Below are 25,214 nucleotides of genomic sequence, written 5' to 3' on the forward strand. Positions count from 1 at the left end.
CTATCAGGATGAAGAAACGCATACTGCATCTTAAGCGAAGCCTCAGAAATGCTATCAAACTGCAAGGCTGCTGGATTGCTCTAATCTCCATACCATCTGAGATATCTCAGAAAAGCCACATCTCCAGCACTGGGTGAAAAAGCAAGTACCTTCCCAGTTGGACTCTATATCTATATCATGTGGATTAAGATTCACATGAAAGGATTAAAACAACATATATTGCAGCACAGTAATGACCTGCTGTCTTCCCCATTCACCCCCTCACCCACCACCCCCAAGAAAAGGGATTTCAAATGCACTTAAGCAAACCACAAGGCTTTCATTAGGACACAGTTCTTAGTCATCATAGAATCACAGAATGGTCTGGGTTGGAAGGGACCTTTAAAGATCATCTAGTTCCAATCCCCTGCCACGGGCAGGGACATCTTCCACTAGATCAGGTTGCTCAAAGCTCCAGCCAATCTGACCTTGAACACTTCCAGGGAGGGGGCATCCACAACTTCTCTGGGCAACCTCTTCCAGTGTCTCACCACCCTCACAGTAAAGAATTTCTTCCTTATGTCCAATCTAAACCTTCCCTCTTTCAGTTTAAAACCATTGCCCCTTGTCACTACAGGCCCTGGTAAAAAGTCTCTGTCTTTCTTATAAGTCCCCTCTAAGTATTGGAAAGGCCACAATAAGGTCTCCCTGAAGTCTTCGCTTCTTTAGGCTGAACAACCCCAACTCTCTCAGCCTTTCCTCACAGGAGAGGTGTTCCAGCCCTGTTATTGTTTTCATGGCCCTTCTCTGGACCTACTCAAGCAGGTCCATGTCTGTCTTGTGCTGGGGGCCCCAGAGCTGAATGCAGTACTCCAGGTGGGTAGAGAACAGAAGGAAAGAATCGCCTCCCTCGACCTGCTGGCCAGGCTGTTTTTCATGCAGCCAGCACACAGTTGGCTTTCTGGGCTGCAAGCACACATTGCCAGCTCATGTCCAATTTTGCATCCACCAGTATCCCCAGTCCTTCTCTGCAGGGCTGCTCTCAATCCATTCATCCCCCAGCCTGTACTGATATTGAGGATTGCCCCGACCCAGGTGCAGGACCTTGCACTTGGCTTTGTGGAACCTCATGAGGCTCACATAGGCCCGCTCCTCAAGCCTATCAGGGTCCCTCTGGATGGCATCCCTTCCCTCTAGTGAATCAGCTGCACCACTCAGCTTGGTGTTGCCCACAAACTTGCTGAGGGTGCACTTATTCCCACTGGCTGTCATCAATAAAGACTGAACGGTACCAGTCTTAATACAGACCCTTGAGGGACACCACTTGTTACTGATGTCCATTTGGACACTGAGCCGTTGACTGCAACTCTCTGGATGCAGCCATCCAACCAATTCCTTATCCATCAAATAGTCCATCCATCAAACCCCTATCTCTCCAATTCAGTGACAAGGATGTTGTGTGGGACTGTGTCAAAGGCCTTATAGAAGTCAAGGTAGGTGACACCAGTTGCTCTTTCCTTATCCACCAACACAGTCACTCCACCATAGAAGGCCTCCTGATTAGTCAAGCAGTTAAATTATGCTATGGTGAATCTTTCGATTTCCAGGAGTCCTTCTGCATAGCTGTTAGATGTTTACTGCCTTATATGGCTAGTTACCGAAGTGCTCTCTGTCAACAACAGAGAGAAGCTCTCTGAAAAACTTCTCCCACTGCTGTTTATGGTTAGAGCCTAGGGAGACAACCACCTGAACTCAGCAGAAAAACTAAATAGACTTTCCATGCTTCTCCCCCACCCCTTTTAAAAAACATTTTAAGAAGCCAACAACCCCCCCCAAAAAAACCCCCCAACAAAAAAAAAAAACACCACTCAGTCTAAATAAATAAAACACACCAGCACAATGGGCCAAATGAACACCCAGTCAGACCCGATCTGTTCTGCCCAACACAAGTGTCTGGATGATGTTACTTTGGATAAATACATAGTAATTGGCAAGTTCAGATCTGGAAACAGCAGTCATAAGGCCTTGTTATCTAAAAAGACGGGGACAGTAAGAGAACAATACTTCACCATATAAAATACACTGTATCACTGCAGATAGTCAGCAGATGGATCACTGCCCCAAAAGATCTATCTCGGAAAAACTTCACTGAACTGTCTTGCAGGAAGGAAAGCCTCCTTCCTCTGCTAAGGCAACTGCAACAGGCAGAATTGCCTCTCTTGCCATCTCTTGGGCTATCAGAAATAAAGCACTGTTCCCCTGTTCAGCTCCACTCTTTTGAAGACCAGCTGACTGGCATCTCTTTCACCCAAGCACACAACCCATTTCAATTCTCTGCCAAAATGAGCCGCAGGAACTTGCCATAAGTGCTTCCGTGTATTATTCTTGCTACAATACAAGGAGAAGAGACCAGTAAACTGCAGTGGAAGCTTGTAAGGCAGAAACCAGGTTGCATATGCAGTACTAATTAGAGATTAAAACACTATTGCCAGTTGCTGACAACACAGATCCCACTGTGCACCACTGCTTCCCAGTCACAGGGAGAGGTATGCTACTAGAAGGTAGAGCAAGCCATAGAGCAGGTAGAGGGGAAAGGAGAAGCCATATAAACTTCTCAGCTGTGCAAAGCAGAAGGCTAGTTTGTCAAAGAGTGGCCCTTGGCAGGCAGAGAACTGTGGCACCACTGGTCCAAACAGAACAAACATCTAACAGGCAGAAATAATACTGAAGATCGTGTTTTAGATTCCTCTGGATGTCAAACAACTCCATCACATATGATCTCTATTTCCCTTCCCTACCACTAACAGGCAGTTGAAGATAAAAGGCTCTATCTAAAGAACAACTTTTGATAAGTCTCTAAAATGCAACTGGGAGTAAAAGGGGAAGGAGAGAAAAAAAACAACAAAATGTAAGAGTCAAAATGCTGCTTCTTCCTGGGTTTCACCTGAAATTCCTGTCCCTGCCAACAACCTTCATTTACTTTCCTCCAAATACTCTTGCAGAACTCCATTTTCACCCTACTCTGCCACAGCAGCCCATTTAGGTTACCTGGTGACATCTGACCCAAAAAGTCCACAGACTCTGGAAGTGGTATTGAGATTGCCACACAAGACAGGTGATTTTCTGTTGTTCTGCCTCAGAAGCAATTTGTGTTGCCGGAGAAGAGGTTCAATATGTTACATTTTAAGGAAAACAGTTGACAAAGCAGTGAAGCCCACAACTCAAAGCTGAAGAGCTAGCACAGTTGGAAGCAGGGCTGCAAATATTTGCAGAAATGTTGTATCTAAAGTATATTCACATTTTCTTTAGTGGGGAGGAAGGACACAAGTTAAAAACTGTAATACTAATTCCAACTCAAGAGGAGTGCATACATTTACCAATATGTAAAAGAAGTCCTCACACTGGAATATAAAGAATTAACACCAGTGCTGTTCTGCAACATCATTAACTTGCACTTATCTGTTACCTTAAATCTTTCCCAAAGCAGTTAGAACTGAGCAGAGCAGTCCAGATCCATTCACTCTATACTACAATTTACTCTGGGCAGAGACCAACCATTTTCTTTGCTCTATGTGGAATGCAGCACACTGCTAGGATTAAACTGAACTTTCTTTAGATTTAACTGGAAAAGACAATCAGACTAGAATAAATCATTTCTAAATCTGCATACACTAAGCATGAAAATCCAAGGCAAGACAAAAATCCAGATCACGGACAAGATCGTGTTAAACTGTAACAGCTAATACATTTTTCAACCAGCATGATTTTAAACAGGACTTAGCACCTAGCAGAGGTGAGGAAGCTGGAAAACTAGGAAAAAGTATTTTTATCAAAAGACTTTTTAGAAGATGTACATATTGCGATATCCATGTGTTTCACAAATCTGTAATTTCCCAAATTATACATTTAAAAAAGGAAAACCTTCCCCTCTCCCCAAAATAATTTCCATTATTATCATCCCCTTTTCCTCACAGAGCAGAAGGTATTGATTTTTATTGGTGTGAAGTAATCATTTGTTTTCCAAGTTATCCTTAATGTTAGGTAACATCAAAAAAACACTCAAAATACTTTCAAATATAAGAAGTGCTGAATCCAATATAAAGTCTTTTACTTTTCATTGACAATTATATTAAAAACAAAAGCAAAACAAAAAAAAACACCACCAACATGAGTCTGGGGGTTGTTTTGTGTGGTGTTGGGTTTTTTTTGGTGTGTTTTTTCAGTTGGGTGGGGGCGTGTGTGTGGTGTTGGGTTTTTTGGTGTGTTTTTTCAGTGTGTGTGTGTGTCCGCATGTCTGCCTGTGTCCGTATGTCTGTTTATTTGCAGGGAGGCTTGGGGGGGGGGTGGTGGTGTTTTTTTGTTGTTGGTAGTTTTTGCAGGTTTTTTACCTGCTTAAGTTTGGTGGCACTCGTCCACCGGAATTTAACCCAACACCCCACCCATACCAGACAAAGTCCTGTCTAAAACCGAGTTAAGTCTAAAGGGGATCGGAAGGTGAGATTAAAAAAGCCACAAGCTTTCATAATCCAGACATTATTAATCTTAATCTCCACTTCCCCAAAAATTGTTTTGGGGCATCATTTCAAATCCCAGTACACAGAGACTAGCTTTCCAGCAAGCACTCCACTGAGTGAGCGAAGGCATCACATAAGGCTTCAGCAACAACAGCAACAGAGCAAAGCCCAATTACCGAAGTCAGCAGCCACAACACCGAATAAACCAATACACACGTTAGGCCCTCAGACTCTCTCATTGTGATCCTGAAGGGCAGCTTCACTCTGTTTGCATCTGCTGTTGTGAGAGATTATGGAAGAAGGTGGCTGGGCAGCAAGGCTGCTGGAACTGCTGAACAAGGCAGCATATGGCACTGGCCCACCTTGGCTCCATGCTTGACAACTGATTTGCAGCCATAGGAGCAGTGTTTATAGATCTTAGTGTTTATAGAGTAATCCTTTTCGTCTGTAATTTAATTATCTAACAGTCCCATCTTCACCATAAATAATCTCCAAGCAAGCAGCTACATTAAAAATGCCAACAACAGATGCACACAGAACGGGTGTTACGGCATGGGAATGACTGCCTGTGCCTCATCGGCACACGCAGGTAAGTGCAGCAGCATAGCTATTGCCAGCTCTTTTGCTGCAGAAGATGTACTTGGACAGATTAACCAACTAGACCAAACTCATGCAGTAGAACAGCAGCAGTTAGGAATAGATCACAGCTTTCCTGGTTTCAGACTTAGTGCTCATTTCACTGCATCACACTGTTTCTTTACATAAAGATGAAAACAGAAAGATACATAACAGCTAGGCAAAGATGACATAAGCAAATGCAAAGCAGTCAGTTTGTGCTCTATCAACTGGTGACCCAATAGCTCAGGAGCCCCCCCCCCCCCCCCCCCGCCGAGGACTTCATTTGGACATCTCCAGCACCACCATATCCATACTGCTGTCTGCAACCTGGAAAACCAGACACCAATGTTTTCCAACCCCTTCTCTCAAAGCCCATAGATCCAATTAGCACTCAAAAGCCAATTTGAGGTCATGCAGAGCAATACTGTTTAGTATGCTAATCTCTATGGAGCCTGCATGTTAGAAGCACAGATATTTTTCTCCTAGACAAGAAGGAATTGTAAGCATGCGTGCACACACAGAGTATGATTTAAGAGACATCGGGGCTCTTCCTCCTTTAATACAAGATTTACATAACTAATTCTCTAATTGAGAACAGGACTGCAAGGTATTTACAGTACTTGTTGCTGTTGAGCTTTTATTATTTGCTATGGCACTAATTATGAGAAACTCTCTTGCCCCAGAAAAGGCAGCTAGTCCAGTCTCCAGCATAAAAAAAGTGGACACATGAAAGTACCTGTTTTCAGAAAGTGACATTTTTTATTACGGTATTGTTTTCCTCTTGCAAAGGAGAGGGTTAGCAGTTTGGAGAGGGCAAGAGGAGGAAAGAGTCCCAGATAAGAAAAAGACAAGTAGTCAGGGACATAAAACAACATCTAGAAGGCACACAGGGATTCCCGTCAAGGTCTTTAAGAGGGTCTGTGTAACCCCCACACAGACCGTTAAATAAAATTACCCCCAGATGGGTCTGCAAAACAGCTGGCTTTAAAAACAGGCATGCCACAGCACTCTTCATTATTTGAAAGAGACAAATACCAACACAGACAGTTCTGGAAACACAGGAAAAAGCTTCACAAACAACATTCAAATCAATCTGGTTGGTTGCATTAAGACTCCTGAAAATTGAGAATAAGGTATTAGGTCAGCAGATGGAACTCAAGACAGCCTGCTTATTTACTTCACTAATATTTAAAAAGCAAAAAAGCTTATGCCCCATCACACAGAAATTTACTGTAGACAGTAGCACTACTGTCTACTTTAGCACCTGGCACAGTCCAAAAGGAGAAAAGGCAGTAGAGGGCAGTTGGTGCTGAGGCCCGAAGAATCACACTATGTGTGTCTGGAGGTTTGCATTGGACCAGGTTCGGTGCCCTAGTCCAAAGACCCAAGGGCACCTGAAGCACAGCAGATACACTCCCGGAGTGACACTTCTGCTTCAGTGTCCTGGTTTTGGCTGGGATAGAGCTAATTTTCTTCCTAGTAGCTGGTATAGTGTTATGTTTTGGATTTAGGATGAGAAGAATGTTGATAACACACTGATGTTTTCAGTTGTTGCTAAGTAGTGTTCATACTAAGTCAAGGATTTTTCAGCTTCTCATGCCCAGCCAGCGAGAAGGCTGGAGGGGCACAAGAAGTTGGGAGGGGACACAGCCAGGGCAGCTGACCCAAATTGGCCAAAGGAGTATTCCAGACCATGTGACATCATGCCCAGTATATAAACTGGGGGGAGTTGGCAGGGCAGGGGGACAGATCACTGCTCAGGAACTAACCAGGCATCGGTCAGCAAGTGGTGAGCAATTGCATTGTGCGTCACTTCTTTTGTATATTCCAATCCTATTATTATTATTTTTATTTTATTATTGTTGTTGTTGTTATTTTCTTCATTTCTGTCCTATTTAACTGTTTTTAACTCAACCCACAAGTTTTACTTTTTTTTTTCCCCAATTCTCTCCCCCATCCCACTAGGTGGGGGGAAGCGAGTAAGCAGCTGCGTGGTGCTCAGCTGCTGGCTGGGGTTAAACCATGACATTCAGTTACATCCAAAGGAATCCTAATTGCACACTCAGATTGTTTCTCAGTAAAAAGCAATGTGCAGCAATTGGGACAGTGAGGAGATTCACCTCAGAAATTCAATCCTCACCCCAACTAAAATGGTAATGAAGATGGAGCCTGCATGCTGCTAAAGGATACTTAAAGGGCTGTTTACATTTAACTTGAACTTCAGTGTGGAAATGGGAACTCTTCCCTAAATCACAAATGTGAGCTAAGCAATGAACAAATGTATGGCTAGGATATGAAATCCACCCACACTTTGCAGTGTTGCTTATACATTTGTTGAGCAGGTAGCAGCCAAAATTTAAAAAAAAACATGCGAGAGTCAAAAATTTGCTGGCATTCATTGCCTCTGAGAGCTTGAAGGCAAATTAGCTGTGCAATTAATTAGCTGTCCATGCCCCTGAGTTCTACCTCTAGAAAGCTGTTCTCACATGTAAAAGGAAATGATACCTTATGCAGTTGCTATTTAATTTACTAGAAGATTCATCTTACTGGAGAAAAAGAAGAAACTTTGTGGAACAGGTGGGCAGGTATGTGCATGTGGGCAACACACAAGAGATTTAGAAACCAGAAGAGAGCTGAACTACCTCACCCAAAGCACACATCTGGTACAACTCCACTCCCAATTACCCCAGTCCTGGAGAGAAACAAACTCCTTTGTACTTGCGCCTTCTAGTGCAAGCAGAAAAAAAAAGAAACACCCCACTCTTGTAACCAAAGTTAGCTAGTTCAAGAAATGAAGAGGTTCAATTTTCAAAAAATCCAGAGTATTAACCTTCTGGGGGATCAAATCTTTGTAAAGCTTCAGGTTCACAGCCTCAAGCTTTCCATCACCTCTGAAAACCTTGCCCTGTATTGAATGCAGGTATTTTGTTATCTCCAGTAGCAGAATAGCAAGGCTCATCAATTCAGTACCTGGCTGAAGTAGTCCAGCAGTCTTCTCATGTTCCCCATTACAAACTGAAAGTCTTTTCTCCCTTTATATTATATGTGAGCAAGTTTTCACTGTTACCCATTTTGATTAACTCGCAGCATTTGCAGTAGTATCTACTCTTACCTCTACAACCAATATTGAACAGTCTCCCTGGTATAGACAGTAACACTTAGCACTACAGAATGTCACGCACATTTAGGCTTTTGGAGAGAACTTTATGCCATTGAACATTTGAGAAAACCCAGGTGGTGCAGCCATGTAGTGAAAGACTGTATCACAACATATTACTGCTTGGAGTCTTAGTAAAGTTTGGTATTCAGCCATTAGCTACTAATTTTCAGATAAGCATGCCTATATACACATCTTAAAATGTTTCCTATTATTCCCACTTTTAAAGAAATGTATCTCAGAAGTATTTACTTTGCTACTGTCATCAGCATGCTGTGTATAGGAAGGTCAACACCTCAGGTGATAAAAGGGAAAAGAAAAGTTAACACGAAGTCAGAGATGAGCTAATATGCACCAGCACCCAGAACATTTCAGAAAACAAAACTTCAGAGGTAGCCATGAGACAGAAAACTCTTGGACGAAATATCCAAGGTTAAACATGAGGATACCACCTCTAACTTAGGAAGTCTCCAATCTATAGATGATCATGAGACAATACACTAGGATAGTAACAGGGTGTGCTCAGTCTTCCCTAAGCATCTGCTCTCTGCCACTGTTGGAGGCAAGACACGAGGATGAATGGATCTTTGGTGTCAGCCTTCTCTCTCTTTCTACAGCTTTAGGAAGTAGGAGCTTGGAGGAAGTACCCTTTTACTACTGCTGCTCCTCAGTGGCCCCAGGCTGGTGATTAGGTGGTGCCCAGCAGTGAGAAGAGAGACAAAAAAAAGAATGAAAGAACATAGAATTTTCAAGTAACTCTTAAAAATCAGAAGAGAGGGAATCCTTTTGAGCACGAAACAAGAAAGAAAGGTGGATAGAGAACCAACATAATGTTAAAATAGCAGGAGGAGAACACAGTTTTTGAAAGATGCCCACAGGGAAAATGCTTAATTGTTTCTTTTCTACTGAAGTCTCCTTGCAGAGCTGTTCTAGGTTACGCTATTTAATAAGACAACCTATGTACAAAATAAGTAGCTGTTAATACTTGGGTGAAACTTAGATATGCTGAAATTATTGAGTAACAAACACTTATAATCAGCTTACATTGAAACAAACAGCAGATTGCATTCACCCTAAGCATCCTCACATTTGCTACATTGGGAAGAACAGTTATGTCCCATTGCACATTGTTCAACAGAACAAGAGACTCTACAGCTAAACTTCATCCCAACAGAGAGCATGCCAGCCATCATCCAGATCCTGAACGGGTACAGGTATGTAGCATAAGAACTAAAGACAACATTGCAAGTTCCAAATACCCACTGCAAAAACAATACTGCACTGCAGACTATGTCTCAGAAGTCTCTACCAGCCACCTTATTAATGCAAAGAAACAATTTTAACATCAACTGAAAAGAAATGGTATCTGGTGCAAACACAGCAACTAACAGCATACAATATAGAGCAGCATAAGAACAGGAGTGGAAAGTACACCACCAATTTAGAAAGTCAAGGGTGTTAAAATTCACCTGAAAAGCTGCAGATGGACTTGGCCACAGACACTAGAATTAGCAGTCCACACTTTTAAACTGAGTGAAGATTCTTAGTAGTACTCTTTAAGCACCTTTGAGATTTCTAGCTAACAGATGTCACCCTGAACTGCCCCCTTCACTCGAGGGCAAACAGCCCTCAGGTAACAAAGGAGATGTACTCAATGCACAGGGAGAGCTAATATTCCCCAGAGGTATTTCTGATTAGGCACAGAAAGCCAGAGCGTGAAACATTGCTGTCCAGTGTGCAGAGCAAGCTTTGATTCCTTTATCATAACATATCCTGGAAGCCATGTCAAGTTAAGGAGACCTGTTCACCCAGCCTTAGCACCAGTGACAATATGAACTGACATATCTTTCAGAATGCAAACACAAAACAGCTCCACATGTAAGAAAACAGGAAGAAAACAGAAATGTGAAATACATTTGTGCTACACCAACCTATACCCAAGAGATGCTCACTTGGCACTTAGGCCTTGAACTCAGGCTTCAAAAAACTAAACTGAAAGCCTGATCTCACAAACATTAACAAAAAACGGTTAAGCAAGAAGGGCACTGGATGCTATGCAATATCAGGAAATCCTCCTTGCTCTCATGCTTCATGATAACATCTGAAGAGATAGCATTACTTGAAAAAGTCAGTGTTATATCTAAGCCCCAGTAGGGAAAAGAAACGGAGTTATGCCTTCATTAACACTCAGAAAGAGACACAGTATACATGTAGTCAGACTTCTCAATGGATGGTTTAAAAATAAAGGAACCTCCTCCCAGGTCTGCATCTAGCCATGTCCAATGTCAGCAATACACAATTTAAGAATCATAACAGAAAACTGACAAGCCCTTCATACATAAATACAACTCTGTTTATTTCTCTTAATTTCTTCATTATTTGTAAACTAGTACTTTAAAGCTTCAAAGAACTATTTACACTCCCTGCTCACTTTTTATTTTACTACTTTACAAAATCAACTGGGTTTAGCTCTCTTGTTGGTATGGCAGTCATAAATCACGTTAACAGCACTATCCTATAACAAAGTTTGTTTATTAGTAGAGAGCAATCAGTATTATTACTGTTATACGGAAGTAACAAAGTACCTAGAAGGCAATCCTGCTGCTACTGAAGACGTAAATAGGAGAAGGTACATACAGCATTTACAGAGCTCTAGCTAACTATACAACTAACTTTCCTCTCACCTCACCTCCTGCCTCCCCACTTAATTTTTCAGAAATAAGAATGGCTTTTTAGAGATTAATGATCTGAAGAGCATCTCCCAGAAGCTTAAACCAGTTAAAATCCACAACATCAAATTAAGACATTTCAAAGAATTCAAACAGAAGAGCACCCGCTGTACTATACAGTGTAAGAGCAGCCTAAAAATGCCTCCACTGTAGTTTTATAGCCTAAGCCTACCAAGAGTCAAAATCCAGGGTACAAAGCACACAACGAGATCAGGTTTTGCCTCTCCCCAGACAAAACACAGATTATTTCAAGATCTTTGTCAGTTTCACAAGGGATAAGCAAGCCTTGGACAAGCAATTGCTAGGAAGATTGCTAGGAAATACAGAAGTCCAGTCTACCCCTAGATTGAAAAGAAGCACTCTTTGCCGTTATGGTAAAAGGAGATCCTCTGCCAAAGAGAACTGGTTTTCAAAAAAAAAAAAATCAGTTTAACACTTGAGTAATTATCTTCCCTGGGCAGTTTTAAGGTATTTGTATTTTTGCCTGCCCTGTTCACACTACTGTACGTTCATCTGTTAGCAGTTCAGTGCAAGAAATTCACTACATGTCCATCACCTACAGTTGCTCAGTACAATCAGTGAGATCTCCCAGAATTCTCTGAGATCCTATTGAAAAAATCCTCTCTACTGATGAAAAGAACCATCTTCATTAATCTGCCTGGCGGATGTATTCTTCCCTTCTAATCATTATGGGAGTTTACAATTTTAATAAAGCTGTACTCACATCACATTATTCAGATTACAAAATCTCTGGAAAAAGAAAGCTCTTGGGCATGGTGCTGTAAATAATCAAAAACACTTCTTATTCCTAGCTGATAAGCGCTTTAAGAAAGGGTATGTACATAGCTGACTGCTAGGGAAGAGTCACAGGCATGGTCAGTCAACTGGTTATCATTGAAACAGTTCTGTTAAGCAGCAGAACTCAACTGACATTATAATCAGAACCCTATTTTCTAGAGCAAGGATATATATTTATACACCATTTAGCCCAAACTTTGAGTAAACCCCACCCAAACAGATGTATTGTAAGCCAAGGCTGTAAATTATCTGCAGAGAGCCTGAAACAACAGCAGAGGTAAAAGCTGCATCCTTGAATGTCAACACTGAAAGCTAATAACAAATTTGGCATCACTATCGTGGACTGTTTCAGCATTTATGTATTTTTATGGAAATGTGCAACAGTTGAACGTTGAATTGCAGACATCAAAGCCAAATTAAGACCATGAGACAGTACTAGAGTTACAAGAAACATCCTGCAGGAAAAGTTTAAAATGAGGCTCCTTAACTTCTGCCTGTAAAAGGGAAGAAAAAAGGACAGACTTCCTCAGCCTAACTTCACAAGCTCCTGCTAAGCCTGGGTGTCACTCAGTTAAATGTTCGTCCCGATTTACCTTTAAATGCCAGAAATGTCAAAGGACAGGGAAAGAACATACTAACTCTTTCCAGTTAGTTTCTATCTCAACATAAAAAAAATTTGTACAACAATCTGAGAGTTAGATGATGCGGGGGGGGGGGGGGGGGGGGCAATCCAGAAATGGACAGTGGAATTTCTATATGACTATCACCATAAATTCAAAGAATGTTCTGCCAACTATTTCATTTTAGAGCTTACTTTGTTTTAAACTCCAGTTTTATTATTACTTGGGACTTGTGACAGGAGCCTCCATGCAATGCATAACTCAGCATGCATGTGGCAGAAATCATCATCAGAACTATAACTTCAAGTCACAGAATACCTGTATAAATTAGTAGTAGTATTTATGTAGCCACAGTGGTCTAAGGCAATAATCTTTAGAGATCTTTCATTAGGCCAGCTGATATAGTCAGAAGAGATGGCATACAGGTCCTTCTTCTGAGACAGATGCAGTGAGGAACCTCTGGAAAGTTTCACACACACAGTTATACCTTCGCTATCATCCTGCATCAACGAGCTCAAACTCAGCTCAGCTCAAGTCCCATGGCTTCTCACAGTTCTGCCCTATCAGGAGTATGCACTCCAGTGCTTCTACCCATTAGTGACTTTCCTGCAGAAGAAAACACCCAAGATGACCTGACAAAATCCTTGCTGGCATTCATACTTCTGACACTGTACAGAAGACTGTTTAGGTAGAAGTGGATTCAAATGGAAGAAAAAAGGCAGGCAAAAGATGACTTCATGCACAGAAACAGATGTTCTGAAAGAGACCAAGAGAGAGATTCCACTCTCTCCTAAAAATGCCAACAATATAGACGACCAGATAAGCAGAATTGTGTCTAAATGAGTGCTATTCAAGTTTCCCAGCAGATATTCACCGCCCTTCATCTATTTCAATACAAAGCAGGCATGCCATCTTTCTCAAGAAAAAGGAGAAACACCTCAGTACGTGCAGGCCAGCTAGGAGAGACTCTCTAGGCTCTTGCGGCAGAGGCTACAGATCCCCACAAGCTCGCAACAACCATCCAAGCTACACCCAATGTATGAACCTGCCGTCTCCAAAGAATGCCACAGCAGAACAAGAACACAGGTAGCCATACTTGCTCCATTTTGCACATCTTTAGCGAGTAAGTGTCCAAACCCAGCATGACTTACCCAAACATACTACTGCCTCTGAGGAAATACTAGAGATCTGTTTTAAACAGGGTAAATAACACTTGGGAGCAAATTTTATAACAAATTACAAGAGAGTGGGTATATGCAATTGCCTGTGAGGAATTTAGGGGTCTTGCTACACAGACAGGAACAATCATCAGGATATTTCCTGTCATAATCTAGTGGCACACATGCAGGACTACACGGAGGTCTTAAAGATAGGGCTTTAATTACCACGAGTTAAAAATCTCCTTGGCTGTGTGTATTGAAAGCTATCATCAATTCACGAGCCTTTCAAATTTATAATGCGTGTAAAAACAACAATCGATGGGGAGGTGCAGAGGGAAGTGGTAACATTAAATAGTACTGAGAAGCACTCAAATAACCTTGAAGGCCAAAGTTCTTTGCTCACCCACACAAACAAAATGGTCAAGAACAGGGTAAACAAGGCTGTCCCCTCAACAGCCTCCATGTGCATTTGTCACTCACAGCCCCCACACATCTGGCTGTTTTGTACCAGAAACTGGGTACCGAGCTCACTCAGCCTTGTTCAGGGAGTGATCTTGTTGACTAGAATGCCACTCAGTACCTGCTCAGGCAAGCAGATGTTATATTCACTCAGTTGAAGCAAGACAGTAATTCATTTTACACAGGCCCAGCAAAAGGTGGACACAAGGCTGGATTCATACCCACACACTCAAAAGCAGAAAACTCTAGCTTCACATTACCAAACTCACTGAGACTAGATGTCCTCCACCACCAATTTACAACATGGGCCCTTATATCAGGTATCTTTGTCCTCTGACAGTCAGCACAATGCTTCAAGCCCAAAGCTATCCATCACATTAACCCTGTCACCATGAGAGTTATACACCTAAGCATGGAGGTAGGGTGAAAGAATACCTAATCTACAATCAGTCTTCTCAACAGGCCTTCAATACTTTTAATGCACACAGGTCCTAAGGAAAGGGTCCAAAGGAGGTCCAGCACGTGTCACTGCTAGATCATCTGTGAGCCCATGGCCCCCTCTCCTCACACCCAGGTATCCCAGGCACCATTTTTTTCCTTTTACCCCCCCACCTGTGCACCCAAAGTCAAAAAAGACCTTACACCACAAGGCCAAGATGAAAAAAAATCATCAGCATGAAGTGCTCTCCATCACTGTGCCATTCACAGAATCTGCAGCTTGGCCCTTGCCTCCTCCCTGCCAAAACCTCCAAACATCTTCCCACTCCCATGCACAGCCTGCTCTTCTTCAAGGCTCACCCTGTAGCTCCTTGACTGATCATCTCCCCAGCAAACAGCTTCTCTGAACACACTGTTTCAACCCAAGTGGCAGGCACAGGATGTCTCATGTTAGCAGCATCCTCTGAGGTGGAAACCTTAGTTGCAGGACTTTAATTCCAAGAAACGTCTATGTACTTATCACAGTCACTTGACCAAAGTCCCACTTTGGACTGCAAGCAAGATCCTACAGCAACAAGGCAACACTGGAGGATTGCTGCTGACCCCAGACTGTCACTCATGTGAAAACAGTATTCAAGCTGGCCTTTGGCCAAACCCACATATGCAAAGCAAGTTCTCACCCCAATGCACCAATACCAGAAGCGCAACAAAAGAAGAAAATAGAGAAGAAAGAGAAGCCAGCAAGTTATTTTGATGGCATATGCATGTTCTGTGAAATTGCTGTAAGGACACTAGTTTCTTATTCTGGGTAGGAATTGTTAAAGCAAGGAAAGGACCCACCTCACAATCTAGGTACGTAAGTGCCCAGTGCATCTGCCCTGTATCCATCTGTAGGTTACCAGCCTCTGTCCACATGCATGAAGAAGAGTGTTCTTCTACAGCTTCAAACAGGGGAAAAAAATCTCTCTGTATACATACAAACCAAAAGCTGACCGCTCACACCAAGAGGAGGGTCAGTGAGAAATACTTAAAATCACCTTTAACAGCTCCTTTCTAAGTAGCTTTGGCCTATCTCCATTGATCCTTATAGGTTTATGAGGCAAAGTCTGGAACAGGCACACTCCCTGTGCCCTCTGGTCATGAGTGGGAACAAGGGTACCATCTGAAGTCTCATTTGTTCTTCGCCTATTTTGGAAGGACATCCCCACCCAGTAAGTCTATTCACAGTACTGTAGCCTCCTCCTCACCCCTCCCTTTCGGACTCAAAAGGCAGATACCAGCATCAATTCAGATGCCACAGCATACCCTGCAGCCACATGCACCACACTTCAGTCCTTGTATAAAACTGCAGAAGTCTACAATTAGCTATTCCATTTACCTGCCAGTGGTGAGCAGACAACTGCTTAGAAAACTGGGGTATTTCAAGACTTGCTTGCAAAGCTTTGAGAAACTTGTGGTTTTTACCAAGGCTGTTTTTTGGTGATAACTGCCCCATCACCACCATCTCATGCAGACACACTTTTAACTCATTCTTCCATTTTGAACAAGCTATTCCCCTACCTCCCTTTCTCTCTAGGAAGTGTGTCCTGCTCCAGTACTCTCTCCTCACCTTAATTCCCCCACCTCTAATTTCTAGCAACAGCCACACTTCTGTGCCAATTGACTCCTGGCTATACGTGCTATTTTCTCAACTTTTTTTTTTTTTTAAATAAACAAACCAACCCACAAACCTAGGTATGTCAGCAGCTTTGCAATTATTGACAGGTGCCTATCAATACAGTTGCCAGCAACCAGGGCTTAGTCAATAGCTTTAGTGTCCATTCAACCCTGCTTTGTGATAGACATGAAAAATCCAGGCTTACCTTGCTACCTCCCACCTCCAGACAATCACAGAGTGATTTTGTCTCCGATAAGCTGTCATGCTCTTTATTTTCTCACTGATGAAGCCCGTTTCAAGCACTTAAGCCCTCTAAGCCAAGAGGTACAGCATGCCTTGTCTAGAACCAAACCCTGAGATCAAAAGGAAGCAAGGTTGATGCAATAGACTTATTACTCTGCATTAATTTAAATCTCTGTATGAACTGAATATAACAAGCACACTCTACACACAACATAAAGGCTCTTTACATAGACATAAATTCCACCCACTGACACCACCTCCCAATACACAGTATGTCACTGGGCTTCTAAAGAACATAACGCTTCTTTTGGGAGATGGCGGACATTGTAACATCTGGGTAAATATTACGGGTGGTGCTCTGAAAGCACAAAATAGTTTGTGGCAATGGCAAAAAGCAAAGGCAGATGCATCACCTCTCCCACCCTCTAACACTCGGAAGAGGATTAGAGCACAGACAAAAAGACTAACACCTCGCTGCTTACTCTAACAGTTTCCATTAACAAATAATGGCCTATTTTCACCTCGGTATTATTTGCTGTATTCAAGCACAAATGAACACATGTACTGATTAGACATACATATCTGGAAAAAAAGGGTATTGAAACTTAAAATTATTATTCACAAATTATGCGAGTTCTGAATTTTTCTCAAAAAAATTATGTTTGGTACCCTGAAAATTTAGGAAGCATCCTCTATTAGTTCAGCATCTGTTTTGTATTTAGAAGCTATTCTTTGCAAACGCAGGGGTCATGCTGCTCTTAAAGCAGCTCCTGCCAATTCTCTTTTGCAGGGCAGATTTAATAGCAAATTCCACTGCCACAGGATTCACTATGTAATAATGAAGGGTAGTGTGTCAATAGATGAAACTGAACACATCAATAAGAAGCTGGCAGAGGTCCCTGTGGATGCCTCTCTTGCAACAACCATTTTAATCCGTGTAGGAGAACAATGCTGTTACAGCCTGCTCAAAGATTCCCCACAGCCACATTGCATCAAAGACTGACTCAAACACGATGCTAAATCTCTGCAGTTGGAGCTAACAGTGGAACATGCAGGGAAACAAAGTCCTTTACATTGGCAATTATTCTTTTTAAGACTAGCAAACCTAAGCAGAGCTAGCTTTTGTCAGAACTGGACTCTTGCTAACCAATGGTTCCACCAAACTCTTTTTAATGGCTACTGATATGGCAAGAAAAGAGTGACTCAAAAAGCATGAAAGCATGCAAATTGCAGTCATGAAGCAAGTACCAAACAGCATAGCTAAACCACATCTTTAAGAAAGTCAGCAGAAAGGCAAGTCCAGACTAATCAAGCCTGTTAAACAGAAAGAGTGGCATAAGTTGTTGGGGTTTTTTGGGGGGGTTGGTTTTTTGTTTGTTTGTTTTTTTGTTTTGTTTTTTTTTTTTGGAGAGCAACTATAGCAGCAGGAGCTGTTTTACAGCCAGCATGAAGTAAAGGACAATGGGGGACACCTAGGAGAAAGCCTGAGAGAAGAACTGAAGGCAGAGAATAAAATTTAAAAACCACACATAAAGTTTACATTGATTTTTTTTTTAAAAAGCCACCTATAAGAAAGATGATATATATACTTTGTGTGCTACAAGCAGCAGACTCTCACAGTAGATCTGATCAGTGATCCACACATACCAGCACTTTGCTCCAGCATTGGCCAGTTTGGCAGAAGGGGGGAGAGAGAAAAAACAAAAAGGAAGGGGGGGGGGGGGAAAGGACTTCACAATACATTTACGGAAGTCTGAAACTGGAATAAAAAGGAGGCTTCCACTTCTCCACCCCCAATTCCAGCTGTAAACTTTTAACACTTTAAAAGCAATGACAGAGTGCTTACTCTAGGGACCTGAGAATGATTCCCTACCAAGCATTTACAAACGGATGCTTTTCCAAGTCTTATAATGTGGCCAAATTTGGACATTTTTCATAAGAACAGCAAAAGCCACATTCTTGATGCAAAGTTAAGTCTCCAGCCAAATTTCCAGCTCTTGCTCTAAGGCACAGAGGTGCTAGAACTTCTCAGCTTAGCAGCTGAGATTATTATTTGTTCAAGAGTGACGAGTGAGAATAGGCCAGAACATACAAGAACTAAAAAGAAAAAAAAGCTGCTTCTCCCTGCTCCCTCCCCAAGTGCAACGGTTGGAAATACTGGAGTTTTTTTTTGGGGGGGGGGGGGGGGGGGTGTGCTTTAGTGGGGGCGCATTTTCTAGAAAAAAGTGGCAGACACCCAGCTCAGAAAGTTTCAGCATGAATGCCTAAAGTCTTGCAGAATAATAAACAATCAAAGAGATGGCCCTACTAACAAAAAGTAGCAGGCAGATATACTACAGGCATTGCTGGCAGCCCTGCCTATCAGCAGCTGTGACAGCTTGCCTGGGAGCTCCAGTCTTTAATTAGTTCTCATTCCTGAAGTTCACAAGTCAATTAATTCCAAAAACCATCCTCAGATCTTTTTTTAAAGGAAATCCTGTGTCTTACTCGCTTACCTGTTCTTCCCATAGCTCAGCTAACAGTTCGGATCCTTTAGAGCATCCATGCAAATTCCATCTGGCCATAGAGATTATCACAAGTCAAACACTTTTAGCTTGCTTCAGCAATTCTTCATGTTTCTGCATCAGTATTTTGCCATTGCTGCATACAAAAGGTATTGCTCTCCAGGCTGCTTCTTCAGACCCTGTCATATAAGACTTTCCCTGCAACTTGCGTCATCCAGAAAAAGGAGCACCGACTGCAATGCTTTACCACAACTTTCAAGCAGTCCCCATAGCAATTACATCGACTCAAACCTACCAGCATTACCATACTGCTTTATAAATTTACAAGACTCTAAGGCATTTAAGCAACTCTGGTTCTACCTTCTATCTACCTCACTTTAATTCAGAATACCATAGTTAAAGTTGATAATGGTTTCCACCAGAAATCCAGCTTTGAAACCTCTTCCAACTCCACAGGAAAAAAAAAAGAAAAAAAAAGACCATCCGTTTTTCTCTCAGACTTCAGTTAGAAGAAATCAGTTATGCTTTACAGTTATGAAAGCTTACATGTAAATGAATAAGCCAGTTTCTGATATGAAACTCAAAAACCAAAGAAACTCGTTTAAGCTCCATAACTTCTGTCTTGCTTCTTATTTTAGATCTGATGACGACCTGGAAAGACATTATTCAAGGCTTTTGGCATCTGAGCGGCTATTTTTCAGATCATCCTATCCCAAAAGCAGTTTGGTCTGAAACTGATTTTATACCTTTGCCCCTTGCAAAACCTAATGCATAAAGTATGTTAAAAGTTTATCTCATTATTTTTAAACCCCTTCTCAGCAAGTATTCAAGCCTTGGAAGAAAACTACAATTTAAGGTTTTCTAAAGAATCAACTGACAAAAAGCTGGACAACTGGAGAACTTAGCATCTCATTGCTCATAGAAGCTCATTCCTTCTTTAGGGCAGGAGATCCTAATAACCCAGACAAAAACTGGTTTATGTTACAGTCTCTCCCTCCCTGTCTTGTTCAACCCAGTTTTGGGGTACCTTGTTCAGGTTAGGAACTAGAGTCACACAGGAAACTGCTTATTATTCAAATTATGGGACAGAAATTGAAAGACTGGTATCCCTAGACAATTTCACCTTACAGGTCTCTAGAGAACAGGCTTTATCACTTACTACTGCAGATCTTCTAAGCAGGACATCTAGCAGGGGCCTGGGAAGTAACTGCAACATCTCCAATAGAAGTCAAAAGCAAAGTATTGGAAAGATATTTTTCTTTGCATTATGATAGAGATTCTTAGTTTATACTCCACCTAATATATTTCTTTCAAAACTACTAGAGACCTTGATAGACACTGACATAACCCTACTTTGACTCAGCTCATGTTAGTAATGTTTTTGAGTTCTTTCCAACTTAACTTTCAAGTGATTGCTTTTTATACATAATCAGAAAGAATTCACACTTTCAGATAATGTGTCCATTTCCCTTCCTTCTAAAACACAGAACTCCACACAAAAATTATATCAGTGAAAGGCATCTAAAAACAGACAGTTGAAATGTTCACTTTCTAAAAGTATCTTATTGAGATATATAACTAATTCCCTACTAAAAAAAAATATACAGGTCTGTTTTGCAGGTAAGTGTTTGAGAAGGACTATGGAGACTAGGGAAAAAAAAAAAATCAATCCAAGAACAAAAAACAACCACACAAAAACAAATCAACCCATGAATTTATTAGATGTGAAAGCTGAAATCTCAAATGTCCCTGAATGTTTGTTTATAAAGCTAGAGGGATGGGTACATGTTATTTCTTAAGTACATTCCCCTCTAATCAAGCATGTGGCTGCATTTTTAAATGACCCCTACTGCTTACTTCAAATCTTGTTCAGGCAGGTTTATACCTCAGTTCAGGGATTAGAGCCAAATACAACAGAGGCTACCTAAAGAGAGCAAGCTGTTGCTATGTTGAAATGTAGCAATCGAGAAACCTGGGGAACAAGGTCGAAGAATTTCAGAAAAAACACCCAGACTCCCTAAAAAGGAGCCTGGACAGGAACCTACAAAGACACAAGACAGCCAGAAAAGGTGACTAAGCTATCATTTGCCAACCCAAAAGAACACAGGATGTAAAGGAAAAAACACTCGCTACGCTGCTTGCCCTTTGATTCCCACACCTTCCCACAGCCTACATGCTAAGAAAATACATCAGCATGGCAAAACGACACAGAAAGCACTTCCTCCTCAGCAACACCACCTGCCCTTCAGTGCCTCACCAACCCAGTTCTAACACTCACTATGTGCTTCTACTGTCTTAGCAGTCTGCAGTTGCTAAGACCAGGACAGGCTTGTCGGCATTTCCCCTTTGGGAGCCTTTTTAACCACCTCTAAAGCTACAACAGAGATAGGCAGGCCTAGCTGTCAGCTCCTTCTCCGAGTACCAGCGAGGATCTATCTGAGCCTGCCACCTTCCAGCAGCAGGCAGGCAAAGGCCACCAGCACCGGTCCTGGGCTCACGGGCAGGTGAGCAGGCACCACCAAGGGAACAGGAAGCAGACTCCTCTCCAGCACACCTTGAACACACCATGGACAATCATCCTTACGTAGTCTCCCTGCCCTAAACCTTGAGGCTCTCCCATTTTCTAATGCCTTCACTTTAGCTGCAAATGCAAGGAAAGATTAAAGCACGCTTTTCCTTGAAGTTCACAATCACAATAACTTAAACTAATTACCAAAAGCTTTCTATTGCAGAGCTTGAATTAAACCTTGATTCAAATGACTAATTGTTGTAGCTTCTGAGGAAAAGGGAAAAAAAAAACCACCACACAATAAAGAATTTCAGATATGAGTTGTAGGAAACAACTCTATTCATGTATACACAAGGCTCCTGGGGATCTGGCATGCTGGAACTGACTTTCATCATAGCGGACAGCGAGTGTCACACAGGTCTAAATGGTAGCAAGAAAAACACCATCTCTGGGAAACCCATCATCAATGGTTTTCCCCTAGGATCTACTGAGTGCCTGCTCTCCTCAAGCCCCATAGCACTTAAACAAAAAACACCTTTTTTTTAGATACACTGAAATTCTTACCTTGAATCTCAAACAAGAACCAGGGGGGGGGGGGGGGGGGGGGTAAATCCAGGAGCTACAAGGCTTACTGTTTACAGTCTGAACCCTAGTAACCACCAGATACCTGTTTTGGTTTTTGGATGTCTCATCCTAGGAGGGATTTTGTGGTTTCCAGAGCATTTCACAGGTTGATTAGGCAGACTGACTGCAGAATGAAATAGCACAAAAAACAGGCAATGGCAGTGCAAAATGCCCTCATGCTGCCCTTCTCAGGATCTTCTCAGGATCTAACCACACCAGAGGAGGGAAGAGAAGAGGGAGACTAGATCAAGCCTTAATCTCAGGATTCATGATCTCCTTACCAAACAGATTATAACTGTACTGGATCCAGGAGAAAGGATGAGAAAACATTCTTATTTGTCACAGCCAAATACTTAAGCCATTTACATCCTTTTGCTGGATTATTTTGTAAAGATCTGAACAAAACAATCAAGCCTAAGTACACACAAGGGATGAACTCTTCTATGCTTCAACTCCTTCCCTCCACCTCCCTCATACAAGAACTCAACATTTGCAGCACATCAGTTAACAAAAAGCCCCAGCCTGTCTCTCTATTAAAGAATTGCTAGAAAACACATATTCACAGAAGCATACTTTCCCCATCCAGAGTTAGACGAACACCACCCTCCCAACCTCTTAACATTTTGAGTATCTCATAGAAGCTACCAAGTAATGGTATCAGAAGTTAGCCACAAACACACACCACAAGTAAGACTGAAAAGTTCAGAGGTTGTTTTTTTTTTCCTGCACACAAAAGCACTTTCAATTTTAACAGCACCATTCCAATTAAAAAAAAAAAAATCCCCAAAAGGCAACTCAGAACATCCAGACAAACGCCATCACGAACAGTGGCCGGATATCTGTAAATGCACATTTTTAGTTCTTCTAATTATTTCATCTGGAATTAAGGAGGAAACAACTTTCCTGTTGCACGTCATCCTTAACAGCTTTTAATGTTTTGCTACATGACCTTGAGTATCTGAGAGTCCTGATTTTCCGCTTGTCCTACTAAACCATTCTCTTGAAAAATTTTATTCCCTTTCTGTTTCTAAACAAAAACACTAAAGGTGTTCTCTCCAATTCTTCACTGTTTCCCCAGCTGGCAGAATGCCTATATTGTAAAGATAAATGAGATGACTAACCTCAGCTGCAAGTAAGAGAAAGCACAGCGGACACCTTTGCGTGGTAGGATCTTGACTTGTAGACACCCCTCTGCCCGGATTGCCTCACTCCCTGTAAGCGGCCTCAGGAAAGAGACTGGGACAAGCCCGGGTTTAGGAAGATGACTTTTCAACTGTAACTATCTGCTCTGCAGACCTGGCTATGAAAGACTGAAAAGCCAAACCATGAGGAAAGTGCTCTGGCAGACTTCAAAAAAAGAATTAGCCATAGCAATGTCAAAAGTACAAGCACAAACTAAGTCAGCAAATAGAGTTTTGTTTAAAAAAAGTGTTGCAGCATGGGATTGGGGCACAGATTAGTTACTCTCTCCTTCCACCCCAAACCTGGAAAAGGCTCCCACTTACTACCTGCAGTTAGTCAACTGTTCTGAATCAAGAACTGCATGTAGTAATTTGTGGGGCATGCTTGCTCACCAGCACCTGAAGTACTTCTGGCTGCAGAGAGCTGACACCGAACTGCTTAAATACTACGCATAACTATCTTACCTGAACAATCCTCTTGTTCTCTAGTTAAACTCACTGCTACTTCTGTTACACTGTTAGCAACAATGCTACAAGTCCAGTGTTGAAGAAGAAAAAAAAAAAGGCAAAAAACCAAAACCCACCACCCACCCTTTTTGCATAGTTCTTGCAACAGCCTTTATTTTTGCGTGCTGCCTGCCTGGCATTGACACTGGTAAGGAACAACGCCACATGTTAAGCTAACGACAGCTATGCAATTACGTGAACACAGCAAAAAAGATCACCTATGCCATTATTCGTTATCTCTTCGCAGAAGAACTTCACGACTGAGACGGCAAACCCCGAGACCCAGGAGGGGAGGGCGCAGAAGCGCCGCTTCCCCCACAACACCGTCGTGCCCGGGGAACCCGGGTTTCTGCTGCCGGCATGCAGGGCGCGGGGACCCCTCCTGCAGTCTCCCTCGTGGAACAGGCAGGAGAAGGATCACCCCCTCGGCCTCAAAACGAGCCACTCCACGCTCTGCGAGGTGAAACGGCACTGCCCTTTACCTCAGAGCGGCCACAGCCCATGCACCAGGTCGTGTATCAGCAAGTACGGCTACACCGCCGCGTTACCTCAGCCGCCTGTGGAAACCCCTCTCGCCGGGGAGCCATGCCAAGCAGCACCCCCCCCACACACACACCCCCATCTCTACTCTGAGGATGACCCTTAAAGTTTCGGGGAGACGCCCGGCAGCAATCCGCGCCCCGGCCCTTGGAGGGAGCGGGGGGGGGGGGGCTGCGGAGCCCTTAGGGCTGCGCCGGCCGCTAACGCGCCCGGGCGGGCCGGGAGAGGGCGAAGGCAGCGACGGCCCGGCCAGCCGGGGGACGGCACAGCCCGGCGGCGCTGCCCGGCCCCCCGCCGCCCCTCGGAGGGCAGCGCCCCGGCTGGGCTCCGCCGCGCCCGAGGCGGGCACGGCACGGCGAGCCGTTCCTCCCCGCCGAGGGGCCCGCGCCCACGGGCCCGGCCCTCCCTCGTTACCTGCGGGCGAGGTGGCCGGGCCCAGCCCCGCCCGGCCCGGTCCGGCCTCGCCGGCGCACTCCCCGCTGCCCCCGGTCGCGCACCCCGCGGGCTCACCGAGCAGCAGGAGGAGGAGAGGCAGGCAAGACGCCCTCTCCCCGCGGTGCCCCATGCTGGCAGGGCGGCGCGGGTACCTCTGCCTCTGCGAAGGGGACCGCCGGCGCACACGCTCGCCTCACCCGGGGACCGGCGGCAGCGCGCTCCTCAGCCGGCCGCTCGCCTCCCGCTGCCCTGCGAGCACACGGAGACGCCCGCCCGCCCCGACCGGCCGCGCCGCGCGGCGCAGCCAACCACAGAGACAAACTTTCCCCAGCGCCCGCCCCCGCGCGCCCCCGCCCGCAGGTAGCGGGGGCGGCGCGGGGGTCCGGCCGGGCCCGGCCCCGGCCCCCACCCCCTTAAAGGGGAGGAGAGCGGGCGCCCCTGGCCCGTCCGCCGCCAGCCGCGGGGCGGGGAGCCGAGCCCCGCGCCGAGCGGGGCCGCGCGGAGGGCGGCGCTCCCCGCGCCGCTCCCGGCCTCCCGGGGCC

At 43.7% G+C, this 25,214-nt stretch overlaps 1 protein-coding gene across 5 annotated transcripts in view; it reads right to left on the reverse strand.

The window, feature by feature from the left end:
• Positions 1 to 24,941, reverse strand: part of PTGFRN (prostaglandin F2 receptor inhibitor) — a 70,851-nt gene extending 45,910 nt beyond the window's left edge. For 3 of the 5 annotated variants that reach the window (XM_075034000.1, XM_075033999.1, XM_075033991.1), the window contains exon 1: positions 24,748 to 24,941. In XM_075034000.1, the coding sequence (XP_074890101.1) occupies positions 24,748 to 24,802 (55 nt within the window). In that variant the 5' untranslated portion in view covers positions 24,803 to 24,941. Of the gene's footprint in view, positions 1 to 15,312; positions 15,390 to 16,334; positions 16,483 to 18,867; positions 21,800 to 24,747 lie in introns of those variants that run through there. The other 2 variants (XM_075033995.1, XM_075033996.1) reach the window with 2 other exon arrangements.
• Positions 24,942 to 25,214: the final 273 nt, after the last annotated feature.

This window comes from Buteo buteo, chromosome 8 (genome assembly GCF_964188355.1).
Source record: "Buteo buteo chromosome 8, bButBut1.hap1.1, whole genome shotgun sequence".
NCBI lineage: Eukaryota > Metazoa > Chordata > Aves > Accipitriformes > Accipitridae > Buteo > Buteo buteo.